Source organism: Tursiops truncatus, chromosome 8 (assembly GCF_011762595.2).
Source record: "Tursiops truncatus isolate mTurTru1 chromosome 8, mTurTru1.mat.Y, whole genome shotgun sequence".
NCBI classification, from domain to species: Eukaryota; Metazoa; Chordata; class Mammalia; order Artiodactyla; family Delphinidae; genus Tursiops; species Tursiops truncatus.
In genome coordinates this window covers 12086899-12106689 of record NC_047041.1, presented here as the reverse complement: position 1 = coordinate 12106689, position 19791 = coordinate 12086899, and the positions used below count along the sequence as shown (strand labels likewise).

Here is a 19791-nt window from a genome sequence, read left to right as displayed (position 1 = left end):
CCTCGAAAACTGCTTGAAATGCCTTGTTGGCTGGATACTTGCCTCTAAACCTGGAATAGTCATTAGTCTCACCACCTAACACCATCTGTTAGGTCCAGTAGCCATTCACTTCAAATGTGTGTTAAGCACCTGCTATATAATATATGAGGTGCTGTTGGCATTCACCCAGATCACATTCAGCGCTGCAGGCCTGGGGTTTGAATGCCCAAGGGTAGTTGCATCTGTAGCAGGGAAGGTTCTATCTATGGAGTCATGGGCTGTTAGAGTGCTAAGAGATCTGGGAGCTGATCTAGTTCCTTACCTGTCAAAGTGCAGCCCATGGCCCAGCGGCAGGGCACCGCCTTGGAACTTGTGAGAAATGCAAAATCTCAGCCCCCACCCCCAGACCCACTGAATTAGAGTCTGCAGGTCGACAAGATCCCCAGGGGATTCCTGTGTGCATGAAAGTTTGAGAGCAGGAATCTATTTGTTCCAGCTTTTGCCTGTATCCTGCAACAAAGCCCTTTTCCCTGGGGCGTCTGTCCACATCAGGCCTTTACAGAGCTTGGACAAGAAAACTGGGCAGCTTAGTTCATTTCCAGCCTCCTGGCAGCTTTTTCGTAATGATTTTTCTTAATAATTTCAGGCCTTAGCCTGTGCTGGGGCATCGAGCTTTCCACGGTTTCATTTAAGCCTGTTTTTGTGATTAAACCTACATTCCAGAACCAAAGCTCCTTGACCATACCCCATACGAAAAATTTAAAAAGAATTGCACTCAACAGAGCCTCTGTCTGAGGAGGGAGAGAGGAGCGATGTAAACGGAGTAGTGGACGGGGCCAGGGGTTCTGGGGCACCCAGCAGGCAGCTGTGCGGGAAAGGGGGTGCCCCAGACCGATTCTCCACACAGACGGAAGAGAGGAAGCTTCCACCTCGCTCTGGGTGGCCCTTTTCTCATTGGTGGCCGCTCCGGGTAAACAGTTGTCGGGTGTAATGTAGTGAGAGTTACAAATGGCAGAGAAACTAATTTCAATAAAGTAGAAAATAGGCAACTGATTGCGAGGTTTGTGTCAGAGAAGATTTCCCTCCTCGGCCTCCCAGGGGCAGGCGGACCGGGAGCTTTGCAACCAGCTTCCCGCGTGCTGGTGGGGAGGTGGGTTCACCCAGGTAGAAAGTGTTGGCGCCTGGGTGGGGAGGTGGGCGGCACAGCTGCCCGGAAGGCTGTCACTTGACCCATGCTGGGGTCTTGGCCGTGGGCTGGGCGTGCCAGTCAGCGTGGAGAGAAGGAAAGTAGAAACGCCTGGTGCCCTGCATGGCGCGGAGAGTCCTCAGTCTGAGCCAGTAGAGAGCCGTGCTCCTGCGGGGGGACCCCTGTCCCTCCCCTCCTATGTTACGTGGGCAGGGTGGCAGGGAGGTTTGCCGGGGAGGGAGCAGAGAGATGCAGACGGGGGCGCTCACGTCCTGTGTTCCGGGCTCTCCTGTGACCCACAGGCTCCGTCTTCCGGGACGAGTTTGATCTGGCCATTCTCCAGTTGCAGGAGAACAACCGTCTGGAAATTCTGAAGCGCAAGTGGTGGGAAGGGGGCAAGTGCCCCAAGGAGGAAGACCACAGAGCCAAAGGTAAGGGTGGCCAGGGCCTCCCCTCCTGCCTGGAGGACCAGAGCTACTCGTGTGGCGTCCAAATTCCAAGGAACGCCAGGTTGAGAACAAGCCTCGGAAGGAGCTGAAGGCCGGGCTGGGACTGGCTGAGCTCATCCCTGTCCCAGGGTCTTGGGCTTACTGTGCGGCATCCGCTCCCGCCCGCTCCCGAGTCCTAGAGATGCCACCCCTGCCATGCTTCCCGAGTCCAGCCACTTCTGTGCCAGCACCACCTCTTCCCATGGCCCAGGCCACCAGCACCCCACAGTCATACGATTACAACAGCCTGGGCTCCTTTTCCCATGCTGGCGCCTCTGCACTGTTCTCTCCACCAGAAGCCAGGGTGATTCTTTGTAAGACGCACGTAAGGTCGCAGCCTTGGCCTGCGCAAACCTTCCAATGGCTTCCCGTCTCACTCAGAATCAAATCCGAGCTTTCTATGGCCTCCCGACCCTTCCTGATCTGTTTCCCCCTTTTCTTCCTGTTCCCCAAGCCTCCCAGCCCCCTCCCACCTCGGGGTCTGCACACTGTTCCCTCAGAAGGTCCCTCAGAGAGGCCTTCCCTCCCCACGCCACACATCTCTCCCCTTCCCTTGGGCTCTGCTTTTCAGAGCTTATCACTACCTGATAGTATAGTTTCTATTCATTTGTTTACTTTCTGCCTTTTCGACTAGAATGTAAGTTCCATGAGGGCAGGGTTTGTCTTCCTTACAGGGCTGTCCACAGGGCCTGGCACATGGATATTTTATTGAATGAATGATAAATACGGCTGGATAGAAAGCAGTCCCTGACTGACGTGTAGTTGAAGAGTGTCGAGGGTCCCTGAACACCCAGCATTTTCTATAGGGGGAACATATCCAGGATAGTCTCAGGGTACATCTATTGTAGATCCGTGAATGCCTGTTAGTTATTTTTAGAATGCCCTTTCATTTTCAAAGTGTCCTGGCTTGCGCAATAAATCATATGGTCACCCCAGTAATCTACTGCAGCCTTGCTAAAATATGCAGCAAATTTACCTATGCACACTCGGCCCTGGGGAGGCAGCTGGGGAGTGAAATGAATGATGCTACTGCTTCCCTCTCTGCTCAGCGTGAGTGATTATCCGGGATGAGACAGTAAGGGAATGACTTTGTGTTTCTAAGGGTCTCCCTGTGCCTCTTGATCCTTTGAGGAGAGGGCTCAGGAATGTGAACCTACAGGGACAAGCCCTTTGTCGTTTGGAGGAAATGCTGCCCCTTCCTTTGCAGGAACGGTGGGAGGCCACACCATTCTTGGCTGTCCACTCCCCAAAGGTCAAAGGTGGAGGAGACTGACTCTGTTTGTTCAGAGAAAAAAAGAAATGGGGGAGGTACAGAGAAAAGTATCAGAAAACTTTCGTGGATTTGAAAGAATGCACTAGATGTTGAAGATGCCCAGGGCCAGTATAGGAAAGGAAACGGGGAGCGGGACATTGCAGGCAAGAAGCACCTTGAGGGAGGATGCAGAGGCAGAAATCGGTGCAGCGGGCAGGGCTGTGAGTGGGGACCGCAGGTGGTGTGGGTGTGAGAAGAAGGATTCCCGTGGGGAGATCTGGGCTGCCTAGACGGTTCGAAACCGGGAAGGTGTGGATGGCAGGATGTGCCTCCACTGCCCCCTCCCCAGAAAAAGACTCATGGATTGAAAGCAGTCTGAATCTGACTGGGCCCGAAAAGTCAAAGTAAAGCGAGATTGTTGGTAAGATAATATATGTCCGTGTTTTTCTGTGGGAACAATGAACTTCAGAGTGGCGGGAAGGAGCGCCATCTTACCAAGGAGTTGGAGGGAAACAGTAGTAGCTTTTGATCTGGAGTAATTTAAAATTTAGGGTTGGCCGAAAAGTTCGTTTGGGTTGTTCCATAACATCTTACGGAAAAACCTGAACGAACCCAATAGAAACAGAGAGGTGGACCTGGGACCCAGAGTGAAACAGGAGAAATGTCCAGGTTTCTGTTGCCCTAGAAGCCCCTGGTCGCCCTCCAGCTGCCCCTCCCCACAGTGGGTCGGGTGCCTTCTGTGATTTTGGACGGAGCCCTCAACACACTACGTTACAACTCTTGGTTTCCTCTGCCCGGGTGATGGCACCTTAGATGTGGACCCGTCTCACCCGCTTCTGTGTCCCTGGCCTCCCTACAGAGCCTGGCACGTAGTAGGGGCTCTGTGGGATGTGTGATTAAAGCCACTGACCGGTAGCTGTCAAAAGCCACCAATTACTGTCCTCCTGGGCCACGCTAAGGTGGCAAATGAAACTGTGCTATGATGCTTTCGCGAGTAACCTTCACGCTCACAGCTCTCTACTCCTTTGGGTTGTTCCTGCCTCTGAACAGCTGACTGAACATATGCGGGGATGCAGGGATGCTGTAGATGCGGGAGGCCGGCGCGAAACAGGGGGTGGGCAAGAGCAAGGGCTCAGAGGGGTGCAGGGAACCCACCGGCCCCCCACCGGCCCCCTGCTGCCAGCTCTGTCTGCTCCGGGCCTCCCGCCTCTTTTCCTTACCACTAGTTGCGGATCTCCTGGCTTTCCTTTCTTTTATAAACCTGACCCTATTTGATCTCTTTGAGCCTGTTTCCCCTCGAGACTCACTACTGAGTTGATCCCAACTGTCCAGTTTCCCCTTTCATCCTTGACTCCTAAGCCCAGCCACAGGCCCTTCCCCTTTGTGCCCTTATTTCTTTGTGTTTATTTTCACCACTAATCTATAGAGAAACAGTTGGAGGGCAGCAGATTGACAAGGATGGGGAAGACGACACAGGAGCTGGGACCTTACAGTTTTCACTCAGGGACCTCAATTTAGATTGTCTCTCTCTCCCATTAGAGATTTCACCCGAAGTCCAATGGGCTCCCCCACGCCCCACTCTAAGAATGGGTCTCACATATTTCCCTCCTGCCCGCCTATTTGTTCTGCTGACAGCCACTAGGCTGGTTCTCTCCCCTGAGGCAGTGTAGACAGGGTTCAAGGTCACAGGCACTGGGTCAAATGGACTCCACTCCATTAATGGCCTTGTTATATCCACTGTGAAGCATCTTTAAGCCTCCGTTTCCTCCTCTGGAGAATAGAACTAGAAATAATAATGCCACCTCCCTGGGCTATTGTGAAGACTGAACTAGATAAACCATGTTAAACGCTCAGCAAAGCGCTGGTGCAAAGGAAATGAGAACCGATTTTATTATAAAATCTAGGCCTAAAGAAGAAATTGAGGTCTGAATAGTACCCACAGCCACGAGTGTGCCCGTCCACTCCAGGTTCCTCAAGGCTACATAGCTTTTCTAAGATGAACACTCAGGGCATTGGTTTGTCCGGTGATAGTTGTCCCCCATGGACTATGAAAATCTCAAGTGCAGGGTCTGTGTCTTATTTATTTTTCTATCCCAGTGACCAGCATATTATCTGACATTTCATCCGTATTTGATGAAAGGATGAACAACTAATGAATGAATGGGCAATCATCTCAAGAACATCCAGACTGGTCCTACTTTTTAAGTCTTTTTCCCCCCCAAACAGGAGCCCTGACACCCCATGTAGACCACTGTGTATCAGGCGCTGTGCTGGGCTCTGAGAGTATGAAAAACAATGAGACATGGCCCTGCCCTCAAGAGGTTTAAAGAGAGGCACAGATTATCACTATAATGGTTGCACTGTAGGAATGCTTTCATAGAGCTGGACAGAAAGTGTTACGAAGCCCAGAGAACAAAGTGATTAATTCTGCACAATAGTCGGGGAAGGTTTACAGAGACTTTGGGCCATGATGCATTCATTAGGAGTCACAGCTTTAGGAAGGTTGTGGAACAGAGTTGTCACACTCAGAAATTGGTTTGGATAAGTAGGATGAGGTTGGAGTTAAGAGGGCATTGAAAACAAGGTCAAGGCATGTGGACAGCAAACCAGTATGTCCCAAACTTTCCCAGGGAAAGAATTAATAGCAGAGGACCCTGAGTATGCATGTTTGGGGATCTGGGGAGAGAGTCTAAAGCAGCCCAGCATGTTTGGAATTTCCTCTTCGGTTTTGTCCTAAAAACACATGTGAATTTTGCATCTGACAGTGTAATAGGGGCATGTTTATGTAATAGAAAAATGCTTTTCACTCCTAGACTCTAAGTAAAATCAGTGTCCCAGGAAGATGCCCTGTACACACCCCAGAGCTTTGCATATGCCTTGGCACACTAACAGCACAGTGGACCGAGTTGGAGACATTGGTGGAAGACCTCAAAGGTTCTGGAGTGAGATGTGGCCTCAGGAAAGCAGGTGCTGTGGATGGAATTCTGAGCTGTCGGTGGCATTCATGGTCCCAGGGCACAGTCATTGCCTCGGGAAGAACGGAGTCCAGTTATTGGCTTTAAGTTCCAAAAGAAGTTGTTCCAACTCAGCAGAGACTATGTTCTTAGAAGTCACGGTTTTTGATTTGCTAAAAAAGTATCACTATTTTGGAATACAGAAGGCCAGTACCTGAAGGAAGCTTTGCATAAAGCTAACACTAGAAGTTCAAAGAGCCAGGCCACCCAGTCTGCGAACCAGATAAAAAGATGCAGACCAGGAAAGGATATGTTAGAATGTGGCAGGTCCCTGAGAAGGAGCCTTGTGCCCTGCTGGGAGGGAGAGAGTGCCAGAGAGAACTCCTAGATTCGTTGGGGATACCAAGAGGTAAAGAGATTTTTGCTTACTTCTGGAGTTTGGCATGCCCCATAAATACGTGTCACGCCACGGTGGAGTGGGTGCGTGAGAGATGGCACATGGGGACCCAGGGCAGAGAGGTCCCAGGGACAGATCTGCATTTTCTGGGGCCCCAGACAAGGATATTGGAATTCTAAGAGGAATCTGGCATTAGGATGGGACATCTAACCCCACCCCCATGACACATAATCTCCTTCCCAGCCCCAGACCTGAAATACATCCGGGAGTGAAGAGGGAACAGAGAAAACACCGTATTTAACTGAATGTAAATCTGAAATTTAAAGTTTGGGTTTTTTTTTTTGCGGTACGCGGGCCTCCCACTGTTGCGGCCTCTCCCATTGCGGAGCACAGGCTCCGGACGCGCAGGCTCAGCAGCCATGGCTCACGGGCCCAGCCGCTCCACAGCATGTGGGATCTTCCCAGACCGGGGCACGAACCCACGTCCCCTGCATCGGCAGGCGGACTCTCAACCACTGCGCCACCAGGGAAGCCCCTGAAATTTAAACATAAAGAAATCGCTACATTTTTGGCAATCAGGTGGAAACGGGAGTTTGAGGTAGATGTTAGGTACCTTTATAGGAAAATTAAGCTGTTGTTTTTGCAGAGTGGTTGGCTTGGGATATTCTTCCCCATTCTACAGAATTTTAGGAAGACTGGTCTGACAGCAGAGCTCAGGATGGATGGAGAGGAGACACAGGGAAAGCAGGCTCCCAGCGAAGATGGAAAGGACTGATCAGGAGGCTTCGTTCCACTCTGCACTGGGGGACCGAATGTTCCCTGGCACGGAGAAGGGAACTGAGCAGATGAAGAGGGAAGATAAACAGTGGAAGACATCCTGCCCAGGTCCCACGTGCTTCGGAAAATGCTAGGGTTCTACCAACCAGCCGATGTTAACTTGCCTTCATGCGGTCGTCCTTGGGAATGAGAGGGGGAACTGTATTAATAAGTGGTGATGTCCAAGAGGGGTCTGTCTGGGAGATACTGTGCAAATCACCGTAAGAACCAGGGCTTCGGCTCCCAGCCCAGCCGCAGCAGCTAGTGCCAGTTTAATGCAGTGGCCCCATTTCTGCCATGGCTGAGACCCAAACAGACATTACTCAGAGAGACTAAAAGGCTTCCTGGCTGAATGAAAGTCCACGTGACCTCCCCCAAGCCAGGCCAGAAGCACTAGCCTGGAAGGAACAGAGCCACTGCTTGGTCTCCCTGTGACAAATTAGCCATCGAACTTCCGGAATAAAACTCACTGCTCGAGAGACACCCCCTGTCCTGTGGCAGAAGAACAGGGACCAGTCTGGCCTGAAAGATCTCTTCCTTTAAGTCTTTCATGGTGGCCAGGAATGGAGCCGCTGGACCATGTTTTTTCTTGTGTCTCAAATTGAACAAAGGGCAGTCCTTTTCATTTGCTTTCCAAAGCAGCTTCCAGGGGATCTTTCTTTTCGTGGTTGGGATCAGTTGGCTTCCACGTGTGCCTAAAGAAAGGAGGAGGAGATGGAGAAGACAGAGAGGGATGGAGGTGAAGGGAACTGTGAGGGCGGTCCTGTTCTCAAGAGATCTCTGAAACTGAGAGTGACATCAATTGCAATGTACCAGACAATGTGCAGTGCCTCACCTAATCCTTTTCTACTTCATTATCCTATTAAAATGTGAGAAATTTCAAAGGAAAGGATCTGCCGCTACTCCACTTCTAACCCAGTATTACAGCTCCGGTATCACTGCCAAATTCCAGAGAAGAATCCTAACATTGGGATGATGCCACCATCTGAGTCTTTTTGTCAGGTCTTACTTGGCTCTGGTGAGAACCTCAACATTACCCCTTGGCTTCATCTCCCCGTTTCTTTCCCTGCCTATAGCTCAGTGACCAGCTACCTGCATACACAGCTGAAAAACGCAATGGCAGATCATGTGGAAGACTGGAGAATTACAAAAAGAAGCAGGCTTCATTCCAAGCTGTTTCATTTTCTTCTGCCTTGTCTTTTCAAAAACACTTATTTTATTTATTTTCTCACTCAACTCCTATAAAAAGAAATATCGCTAGCCACTCACAGAGGCCAGCATCCCAATTCAAGGGGATTGGATTACCGAAGGCTTTGCAGAACAATTACCAGACAAAAAGGTAGTCGGTGAATTCCAAGGAAATTAAATACTTTTATCTTGAAAAACACAAGCTCACAATCAGGCTTCAAAGGAACATAAATACACCACCAGGCTGTGAAAATCAGGGTCCCCTTTCAAGGATGGAAAAGAGGCCGGTGGCATTGACTCACAAAATCCTTAGAGAGCAGGAAGTTTGCTGTCTGGCACGGCGGGAATGAAAGTGTAAGACATCTTAGCAAGAGCGGGGGCGAGTGATGAGGGGGGTTGGGGGAATCGCGGGGACGTTTTCCTTTCTCTTTCTTCCCTGGGGGCTCAGCTCTATTATCCTGGTTCTCTGGTTTCTCTGGAGAGGGCCAAGACTGGAAACCTGAATATGGGAGTTTAGATAGTGTCTCGAAGTGATGCTTGCCGAGGAAGCCTCTTCCTAATCAAATCAGATTGACTCTGCTAAGAGACGGGGAAACTCCGGGGGAGGGGGTGCCAGAAAGCGCGATCGGGAACAGAGGTGAACCATGGCCCAGTGTGTCTGCGTCAAAGGAGGTCAGCAGTTACAAAGACGACAGCCCCACTGTGTCTGGAAAGTGAGCCAAGATTAAGTCAATGGATCATCGATTCAGACATTTGCTGTAATGTTCCCAAGGAGAGAAGGGGATTTTATAAGTGGAACTAATAGCCCGTACATAGGTCTCACTTCCCCAGTCACTGGGGGTGAGGTTGGCGTGGTCCTAGGAATGAACTCAGTCACAGGGAGCCAGGTGGAGGTCTGTTATCACGCCCCTTGCAGCATGAGGGACCATGGGGGCCCCGAGTTCTGGGGAGAAGTGATATGGGGGTAGGGATACGGGCTCAGGCTCTGGCTTCCATCTGGACCTGGTACTTCCCCTCGCCAGCCTGGGCAAGTTCGCTGACTCCAGTACCTTGGTTTCCTGGTCAGGAACATGGAGGTAAGGGTAGTGCCAATTTCACAGGGCAACTGTTAGGATTGAATTAAAATGTTTAGCCTGGTAACCTGGCTCATATTAAACATTCATAAAGGTCAGCTTTATTTTTATAAATATTAGCTGGGCAGAGTCAGATTTATCTAGATTTCACATCTGAGCTCTGAAGACTTTGGGCAAATTCTTGAAGTTCTCTGAATTTCCATTTCTTTAATTGTAAAATGCCAACCGTGGACTTTCTTTATAGTATTTTTAATAATTGAATGAGGTAGAGAATTTTTTTTTAAATGAGGTGCTTGAGCTCATCTTTTGATAAATTGTAAAGTACCTCTCCCATAACTTGTGTTTTGATAAATTGCAATGTTTATCAGATGCCTCTACCATCCCTCTTCTATTCTGCGTTCCTTCCTCTACCCTTCTGCCATCACCGTCTCCAGAATCTCCTAGGTCTAGTCAACAGATGTCACGGTCAATGCAAGAAGAAATGGCAAACTTAGTATTTCACAGTCCTCAGCAGTGCGAACATGACGATTCGCTTTATATTTTCTGGGAAGGTCATACGGGTCAGCTCACGTATGGGCACGTGAAGTTGCTGTTTACAACAGATAAGTCCATGGAGATGGGCCCACTTAATGTATTTGCATGGATGTAGGTGAATGTAGCTCTGCATTAGGAAGTGCTGGAAAGTCAAAATGGTCAAAGAATCCATGTTTTTGTCAAATATGTTCAATGTGGAAGATTGCCCCAAGCTTCAGCACCTAGCATAGTGCTCAGCTCACGGGAGCTTTCTTGAGAAAGATGTGTTGACCAAAGTCAAAGACTAAATACACTGTCCCTTGACGGGATTGTGGTATAATGGTCTCTCCTCCCTCTGCACCTGCTCTGTGGCTCCTGTGACTCTGCCTCTTTGCTTCCCAGGCTCCCATTCAGAATGAGCTTTCCTGCATCGCAGTTACAAATTTCCACAGTGCCATCTGGAGATATGAATGGGTTTTAAGGGCTGGGACATAAGCGCACCTGAATCCAAGAAGCGATTATTTGCCAGTCAGAACGGAAGACAGAGCAGGTGGGTGGGTGGGTGGAGATTCAAATCTACTCAGATTCTCCCTTCCAGGTGGCCATTCTAGTTCTAGAGACAATGTTCTTCATTTGCATTTGTCAACTATCATTTGTATTTGTGGGCAATCTGTGAGTGACACACCACAGTTGGTCTTCAATCAACCAGGAGTTTGTGGGGAGAGTTTGATTCCATTTCGGTTAATACAGTCTTATGGCCAAGGCCTAGCTGAGGCTCAGAGACTCAAGTGTCAGGAGAAAATCTCAGTTTCAACGCCATCTGTCTGGATGGCTTCTGTGAGGTCCCGTCTGAAGAAGGGAAGGGGGAGTGATGAGATGACTCCCCTGCAGGTGTGGAGGGCCTTGGGGTCAGCCTGGAGGGAGTCCACATGACAGGCTCCTCTGAGTGAGGGCTCTGAGCTGGGGAAGGCATTTGACTTCTAGGAGAATGACTAACGACAGCGTTAACGGAACTGCTGCTGCCTCCTAACTCCGCTTCCCGCTCCCCGCTCCATCTGTTTCTCAACTCCGACTCTGCCAGCAATCTATTCTTGCTTCCACTTTCCAATAAGTTCCTAAAGGCACCAATGGTATACAAGCCCCGCTCCTAAGAGGAGGGGGCCACTCAGCCAGGAGTCAGCACGCTGGAGCCAACACCCGTGATTAACATGCTGGCCCTGAAACGCGAGAAGCTGGGAAAGAGAGGCTGTGGGGTGTTTCAGTGACTCATGGTTTCTACCAGCATCCTGTTCAAACCTGAGCTCCTCAAAGAAGCTTTCCCTGATCTGATCAAGATTATCCCAGCACAGATCACCTGTCCATTTATAACCCTATCCCATCCCCCCACGCCTGCCCACGACCGCGTGTGGTCAAGTCCATGCTGTGGATCGTCCACACCATGTTCAGTCCCACTCTGGCCAGCCACAGAGTGCAGTCTAGGCCACCAGGCTGGGAGCACTGAACGAGGGCTGGCCCACTTTATGATTATTTTAAACAACATTTAATTAGGAATGAATACATATCACAGTATGTATCCAAAGCTTTTGAGAATTCATGGTTCTGCACCTGGGATGTCCTTATCCTCTTTCTGTCAGCTCATTTTTTCAACAAACATTTATTGGGCTCTTACGATGTGCCAGGGGTTATAGAGTTGAACGAGACATGGCTCTTCCTCTCAAGGGAATCACAGTCTAGTGGGAAATCCAGATATATAACATGAAACTAATTATTATTTTATGCAATATTAGAGCGGCATATGTTGTATCAGAAAGCATCTCTGATCAGAAAGATCACTCAGGCAACTAGGTGGACGGTAAAGTTGAGGAGGACACAGCTACGAGCAGGGAAATCACTTTGGAGATGCCGCCAAAGTCCAAGCAAGAGATGGTGGGGCCTTGAGCTAGGGAAGTGGTAGCAGAGAGAGAGAGAGAGAGAAGGTAAGAAATTGAAAAGTATTTAGGAGGCAAAATCAGCAGGACAGTGCATGGAGGAGAGATAAGAGGCCAAATGCAGGGAAATGGGAGAATATGCCTCAGAGCAGGCAAAGGCGATTGAGAAGATTGGTGGAGAGCAGAGAGCAATGGCTTCGTAAAAAGCCAAGAAGGGGGAGTTCCCTGGTGGTTCAGTGGTTAGGATTCGGCGCTTTCACAGCTGTGGCCTGGATTCAATCCCTGGTGGGGGAACTGAGATCCCACAAGCCTCGCAGCGTGGACAAAAAAAAAAAAAAAAAAAAAAATGCCAAGAAGGGGGTGTGGTTGACAATGTCAGGTGTTACCAGAGGTCACTTAAGATTGGGACTGGAAATTTTCCGATAGGTTAGAAACAAAATGTTCGTTGGTAACCTCAGTGAGCTTGGTTTTAGTGGTACAAGACAAAATTTCATGGGATGACAAGTGAATATCGAGAGAATAAAAGTGAATTCAGACGCAATCATTTTCTCCTTTAGATACCATAGACAGACCACCTAGCGCCTAAAAGATTTTCAAGTGTTCAAAATTATGTTTGAGATCTGAAAAAAATTATTAGCTTCAAAATGCAAAAAGAAAACTGCTAAATCAAATTAAGACGTGTAATTAACTATCTCCAAAATGTAACATTGTTTCGACTTCATTAATTTTTAAATTTAATATTCATAAAAACTTCATTACATTTTGAAACTTTTTTTTTTTTTTTTTTTTTTTTTGCGGTACGCGGGCCTCTCACTGTTGTGGTCTCTCCCGTTGCGGAGCACAGGCTCCAGACGCTCAGGCTCAGCGGCCATGGCTCGCGGGCCCAGCTGCTCCGCGGCATGTGGGATCCTCCCGGACCGGGGCACGAACCCGTGTCCCCTGCATCGGCAGGCGGACTCTCAACCACTGCGCCACCAGGGAAGCCCTAGAAACAATTTTTTTTTGGTTTGATTTTTCTCCTTTTGCAAACATTCTCTTGTATGAACGACTGCTGAGAAATCACAGCCAATTATACATTAACTGTTGCTTGCCACTCCGTCACATCAGAAGCAAAATTTTTAAAATGCATTTAACATAAGATGTGGGTGCATTTTCTCCTACTTGCTTTCATGTGGGATGGGTCTCCAAATGTAAGCCTTTTAAGGACTGTCTTAACATAGTTCTGATAGAGACAGTTTCAAAAATCTTGCCTAGGGAAGGAAGGAAAGAGAAGGGTATTCACTAGACAGAGCTGGAGGGAGAAGGATTTTGTATTTTTCTTTAAGAAGGGAAAGACGTGAGTGTGTGTGTGCACTGAGGGGAAGAGTCAGTAGGGGGAGAAAGGTTGGGGAGGGCTGGGATGGTGACTGAGGGCGACAGGGAAACACTAGAGTCCAGATGGCCGAATTGGACTCGAGGAGGGGAGAACAGCTCTGCAGAAACACGAGGGGAGGTTGAAGCCCTTCAAGGGGATCCTAGTCTTTTTCTACATTAGGCAGAGCTATCCCAAGGTGACAGGAAAGTCTTGTGGTACCTCACCAGTCACTTGGAGCTCTGTTTACCTGAACAGGTGGGCATCTTTGGTATCACAGTCATCACTTCCCCTTCACTGGGGAGCCCTTTCTCTACATGGGCTGGCTGGAGAAACTAGTTTGTCCATGATACTCAGATGCACGTCCCAATACCCGGTTCTCACCACCCCTAAATCTGTGGCTGGACACCCCAGCTATGTCCTTGCTGCATTCCCCCTTAAGTGGCCCTTTTGTCCCCGGATGTTCCTATGGTTAAAAGCCTTCTGCCCAAATGGTCCCAGGTTAGGGGGGCAGGTGAACAAATGAAGCCCAAGCACCTTCCTCTTGGAGGGTAGAAATCTACTCCCAACGCTGTGTGCCTTCCCTTAGAACTGAATTTTTAAGTCATCTCCTCTTTCTGATTATTCACAATAGAGGATGTTTACTCACACAGGTACCCAAGAGTTGGCTGTGTGGACCAGCAGACCAGAGTATACCATCCACTGGGTACATTCATGATGTAAGCCCTTGGAGCCATTGTAGCAGATTATTGGTGTAGGCAGGCACTGTGCCGAGCTGTGTTATTTTCAAAACCAAACAAAACAAAAAACCAACAGACAGCCATGTGAGTCTTTGTGAGAGAAAACCCAAGGAATCGTAAAATGGCTAGGTAGGGCCATTTTTCCAGCTTTCCAAAGTGTAGGAAGCAGTGTCAGATTTCTGCTTCTGATCCATGGCTCATCTCAGTGTTGTATGAAGCTGGCTTTCCCTGACACCGACATAGCTCTGTGTCCCATGAAGGCACTGCTGGTTGAACAAACACTCAAGTGTGCAGGCATTCCAACAGCACAGGACATAAGTTTCCCTCTTGGCATTTTTCAGGATAAAAGATGCTCTTTGATTTATGACTGTGGCGCCTCTTGAATCAGGGTTTAATGTGTTTCGGACACTCCCCTAACGTTTGGGTTTCTCTAGTACCAAAACATCCAATTACATAGCTAACTCAGTGTTGGACACAACCGTATAATTCCAGAAATATGTATTGAGTATATATGATATGCCGGGTATCATGCTTGGCAATGAGGTTACAACCAGAAACTGCCTACCTTCAAGGAACTTAGCCATACACAGTGCTTCCCAAAATACCAATCTGCAAACAAATTTTAGGCCTGGCTGGAAAAGAATCCCTTGTGAAATGCATTTTAAAATACAGATTCCTGGGCCGCATCTCCAGAGATAGAGATTCAATATGTCTGGGGTGAGGGTTAGGAATCCATACCTTTACTGAGCTTCCCAGGTGGTTCTGATGGCAGCCAGGTTCGGGAACCACCTGGGATAAAACGTTTTGCTTTCCAAGTAAGTCTGTTAGTAACACGTTGACACAATTAAGTCAATGTAATTTTTTCTATCCATAGTTTGGTTACGACAGTTGCTTTATATGAAGCAAACACAATACTAGGAAGATTGATGAAATTTTTATGAAAGTGCTAGGATTTACTGGTATTTTGCTATCATGTCTCTATATGCTAAATCAAAATTTTCCTTAGCCCTTTTCTAAAACTGACTGACCCTCGCACCCCAGAAAGCTTCTCACCAATCTCCTCCACTTACATCTAGAGCCCTTTCCCCTCTGCTACTCCAGCTACGCTGCATTTTTGGTTCCGAAGAATAATTATATCTCAAGGAACATGTGTGTAAAATGTCTACAGGACTCAGGTTCTGGTCATTCAGCATTTTTGGTAGAATGATTATGTCTCCCAGCTCTTTTACACTATTTTTTGTTCGTTCTCACTTTCTTACAGGACTGGGAATGGAGAATATTGGTGGAATCTTTGTGGTTCTTATTTGTGGCTTAATCGTGGCCATTTTTATGGCTATGTTGGAGTTTTTATGGACTCTCCGACACTCAGAAGCGACCGAGGTAAACCTTCTAAGGGGTATGACCTATAGTATTGGCAAGCAGGGCCAAGTTCACAGGCTCACACAGGGACAAAGGTCATTTCAGACAGAACTTGTGAAATCCCACAGGAGGGTGGGGCACCCATGGAACAGCAGCACAGCGGAAAGAATCCCAGTTCCGAGGACAGGAGCTCAGGGTTCAGGCTTCATCACTTACTAATTATGCAGCCACAGAAAGGGCACATAACCTCTCTGGGCTTCAGATTCTTCTTTGAAACAGCCCAGCAAATAAATCTGTGAAAAATGTTTTATAAACAACGAAGACTTAACACAACTATGATTTAAGATGTAGTGTTATAAGGGCAAACAGGCGAAAGTACCAGGTTACTAATGGAAACGATGGCTTTGGTTCTTCCATCTTAAGTATGTTTTTGCCTTGCAGGTAAAGCTGTTTAGAGATATCCCAATTCACGAGAGCTCCTAATGACATCTTCCTTCTCAGGGATTTTGAATAAGTTTAGTTCCCAAACCTGTGGCTTAGAAACTGGGTTAATATAAACTTCACACAGATGGAAGAGGCTGAGAGAAGGAAGACGACTTTACCCCATTCCATCTCCATTCCAGGGCACAAATCATTACACGCTACTTGCATTGTTTGGTTTTTGAAATACATTGGCCTCTATCTCAATCTCCCAACTCCTGATCGTCCTAAAATCTCCTTCCCTAATTGACAGCTCCTAACAGCAGATAACAGTACAGAAGAGTACAGCACCCCTATAAACCTAGGCGGTCCAGCCTCATATAGGGCTCCATTCAACACTGCTGACCAGTCTTTTCCTTTTCTGTGCTCAGCCTCTTTCCCACTTCCCAGTAGGACTTCCAAGCCATCACCCACACTCCTCACATCCCTTCGCTCCTCCATGACTAATTTTGCCTCCTGCCTCACCTGGAACTCAGGAGTGACCAGCCCCAAATTAAAACACCCACCTGAAAATTTACCCACAACTGGAGCCACCCCCAGGGCTTCTGCAGGTGTTCTGGTCATCCCTCCATCTCTGCCTTGTTGCCACCTTTCCTCAGCTCCTCTAGGATTATCCTTTTTCTCCCCTTTATTTATTTTTTTTGCCTGCTCTCTCCCCCAAGTCCAAAACTATGCTCATGTTTATCCGTATCTTCAAATAATAGCCATGATGCTGTAGCTCTTGCCCTACCCCTCTCCTCTTGCAAGCCCAGGTGATCCGACTGCCTCTCTCTCCATGTGCTCGCCTCCCATTCGGGCCTCACTCCACGGCAGCTGGCTTCTCCCCACCCCTTCCCCGAAAGGTCATGGCTGAGAGGTCTGACCCCTCCCAATGAACAAAACCAAAAGAGAACCCACTGGGCCTTATTGGACCTCAGTGTGGCCCTTGATGAAGTGGACCGCTCTTTCCAGAACTCTCTCCTCCCTTGCCTTGCCTGCTCCAAGCTCTCTTGGTTTCCCTCCTCCTTCCCTCTCCAGCGTTACTGGCTTTCTCCTTCTGTCCACCCCTTAAATGGCTGTGCTCTTACCTCTTCCTAAGACCTCGTTCAGGTGTTCCTGTCCCTGTGAAACCTTCCACAGTTCTCCTGCCTTCTTCCCTGGACCAGAAAGTTGCTCATTCCTCCTCCTTTCCACCACCCCTGTAACCAGCACATAGAGCACTTACAAACTGTGTGTCAATTATTTTCGTATCAGCCTGGCTACGAGACACTGCACTGCCTGAAAGTAAGGACTGAGTCCTTTGTGTCTGTATTTCCACTGCAAAGCACAGTGTTTGATACTTAGTTGACAGTCAATAAATATCAATATATGTCTTTATGTTCTTGTCACATATAATAGATTAGGCAGGTGGAGGTGTTTTTGTTGTAATTATTATTAGAAGCACAGAGAAGTCAAGTGACTTGACTACAGTTTCTGCTATTCACTAACAACCTTGGGTCTAGAATCCAGGTCTCAAGTCCTAACTCAGGCCGTGTTCCATTAGGGGATTCTACTTCTCTGTAGCTGCTTCAGGTAGAGGATCTGTGCACGCTGGGTTATTCTCCCAAGAGCTCGCCAGTGGTCTGGATGTACCTTGAAAAATTCAGTGAGGAGTTCACGCTCTCCCAACATCTAGAAAGAAGAGTAAAGGCTAAGTTAACTATTTGACTATGGTAGAACAACTATCCTGTTGATAGAACGGGAAGACTGGAAGAAGGAACGTGAAAGAACAGAAAGCTGCCTCTCCCATCGTAACGGGAGAAAGTGTCCTTTCCAGCACAGAGTAGAGAAGAAAGCAGAGCATGCATGTGCTCTGCAGTATGTAGGTTTAGGTTCAAATTCTGGGTCAGCTGTTTGTTAGTCGAGTGATTTCTGGCAAGGTATCTAACTTCTCTGAGCCTCTATTTCCACATCTGTGAAATGGGTGTAACAGTAGTAGTCGTGGTACAGGTTCAAGATTCTTCATCCACAATTCTGAAACCTCAAAAGCTCAAAAAGTTCCAAGCTTTTTGTAAGTTTGATGCCAATGCTTTTGGTGACAAACCTTAACTTGGACTCGTATGAGGCTATTGTTTGTGGTCTTTAACTCACCTGGTGTGAACGTATATTCATTTTGCTACAGAAATATTAATGTGTTTGAATACAGGGTCTTCCCCAGAGCCCACTGGAAGTGATACATATTTTATGTGCATTGTATTACCTTGTCAAAATTCAAAATATTTTGAAACACAGCTGGACCCAAGAGTTTCTTATCAGGAGATGGCAGAGCTGCAGGAGTAGATTGCCTTGTTTTTGTTATTATAGTTATTGTTAGAACGCAGCCTTTCCAGCCATAACCAGCTGATTAAAAGAAATGAGACTCTTTGGCCCGAGAACAGAATGTTCATGGAGACATGGTTGTTTTTTCACAGGCTTGAAAGACTGACATGCGGTAAAGGGATTATTTATTTAGTCGGCTTCAAGGTCCAAATTTAACTGGGATGGATGGATGAAAAGTTCAGGGAGAGGAATTAAGTCAGTAGAAGGAAGCAGCGTTTAAGGGTAATCTGCAAAAATGGTAGCGGCACCTTCCCAACATGGTGGGATCAGTGTCTTTGAAGCCGTTCAAAGACAAGACGACCAGCTGGCGGGATGGTATGGAGGATGTTTGAATATTAAATAGCGGGTGGAAGTGAGGAGGTGGATTGAAAGACCTTCAAACATATAAGATGATATAATTGTGAAACACTGCACCCTAATCGCGCGCCCGAATGAGCCCGCAGGGGACCCTCGGGGGCTGGTCCTGAGAGGTCGGGCTGTGACCTCCTCGTGTCCTCCAGGTGTCCGTCTGCCAGGAGATGGTGAGCGAGCTGCGCAGCATCATCCTGTGTCAGGACAGTGTCCACCCGCGCCGGCGGCGCGCCGGGCTACCGCCGCCGCAGCCCCCCATACCCGAGGAGCAGCGCCGGCCCCGGGGCACCGTGACCCTCAGCAACGGCAAGCTGTGCGGGGCCGGGGAGCCTGACCAGCTGGCGCAGAGACTGGCCCAGGAGGCCGCCCTGGTGGCCCGCGGCTGCACGCACATACGCGTGTGCCCCGAGTGCCGCCGCTTCCAGGGCCTGCGGGCGCGGCCGTCGCCGGCGCGCAGCGAGGAGAGCCTGGAGTGGGAGAAGACCACCAACAGCAGCGAGCCCGAGTAGCCCCGCCGCCGAGGATGCTCGGCTCCCCGGCCCGCTGCGGAGGCGGGATGCGCTGAGCCCGCCATACTGCCGGCGGGGCACCCGGACTTGTACATCGTCCACCCTTCTCTCCAGATTTTGGATCCAGTAACTTTACAAAATGATCAAAGAGCCTGACGCCCCAGCCGGAGACGGCGCCCTGGTCCGGGGAGCTGAGACGTTGAGCCCGAGTGGCAGGGGACGCTCTCCCACCTGGCCACAAGCCCCCTCTTCCCGCAGTGGGCCTTTCCCTCCCAACAAAACTAAAGAGTCGGGGTGGGAGGGGTCCCTGCCCAGACCGTCTGATGGATTGGTGGCGTCATCAGAGGAATTTCCCCCTAGGAAGGGGCCATTGTACCCTGGGTCTAGTTCTTACAGGAAAAAAAAAAAAAAAAATTAAACTCAACAGGGAAGTTTTTCTTTTCTGGATTTGTATATTTTTGTTAATGTTCTTTTCTTTTGTTTTCTCTGTTTCTCTCCTTCCCTCCTTTTCTTCTTTGTTGTCTCAATTCTATTCCTTTGTTTCGTTTTCTTGGAGGGGGAGGCTGGGTTAGGGAATTGAAGTCACAATAATCCCTGTTACCATTTTCCTAAATTTTAGAATATGAAGCGGCCAGTGCATCAGACTACAGATGCTGAACTCTCCTTTCTGTGTGGTGACTGGGGCCACAGGTCATGCAGGAGGTGGTGAATTAGGTGGAGAATATCAAAGAAAGGTCCAGTAATTTTTTAAATGCCAAAACCCAATTAACTCATAGTTTACTGAGAGACCTTGAAATGCCTGGGATTTCAGAGGTTAATTTGTCCTTTCTTTCTCTCTCTTTTCGACTTTCCCTATGATTGGGTTTGATTTGGTCTTTGGTGAATGTGAT

General features: G+C 48.5%; 1 protein-coding gene across 9 annotated transcripts in view; it reads left to right on the top strand.

The window, feature by feature from the left end:
* GRIK4 (glutamate ionotropic receptor kainate type subunit 4) overlaps nt 1–19354 on the top strand; it is a 354683-nt gene extending 335329 nt beyond the window's left edge. For 3 of the 9 annotated variants that reach the window (XM_073808072.1, XM_033861894.2, XM_033861893.2), the window contains 3 exons: nt 1468–1596; nt 15127–15245; nt 18542–19354. In XM_073808072.1, the coding sequence (XP_073664173.1) occupies nt 1468–1596; nt 15127–15245; nt 18542–18901 (608 nt within the window). In that variant the 3' untranslated portion in view covers nt 18902–19354. Of the gene's footprint in view, nt 1–1467; nt 1597–13778; nt 13845–15126; nt 15246–15665 lie in introns of those variants that run through there. The other 6 variants (XM_033861895.2, XM_073808074.1, XR_012333292.1 and 3 more) reach the window with 6 other exon arrangements.
* The last annotated feature ends 437 nt before the right edge of the window (nt 19355–19791 follow it).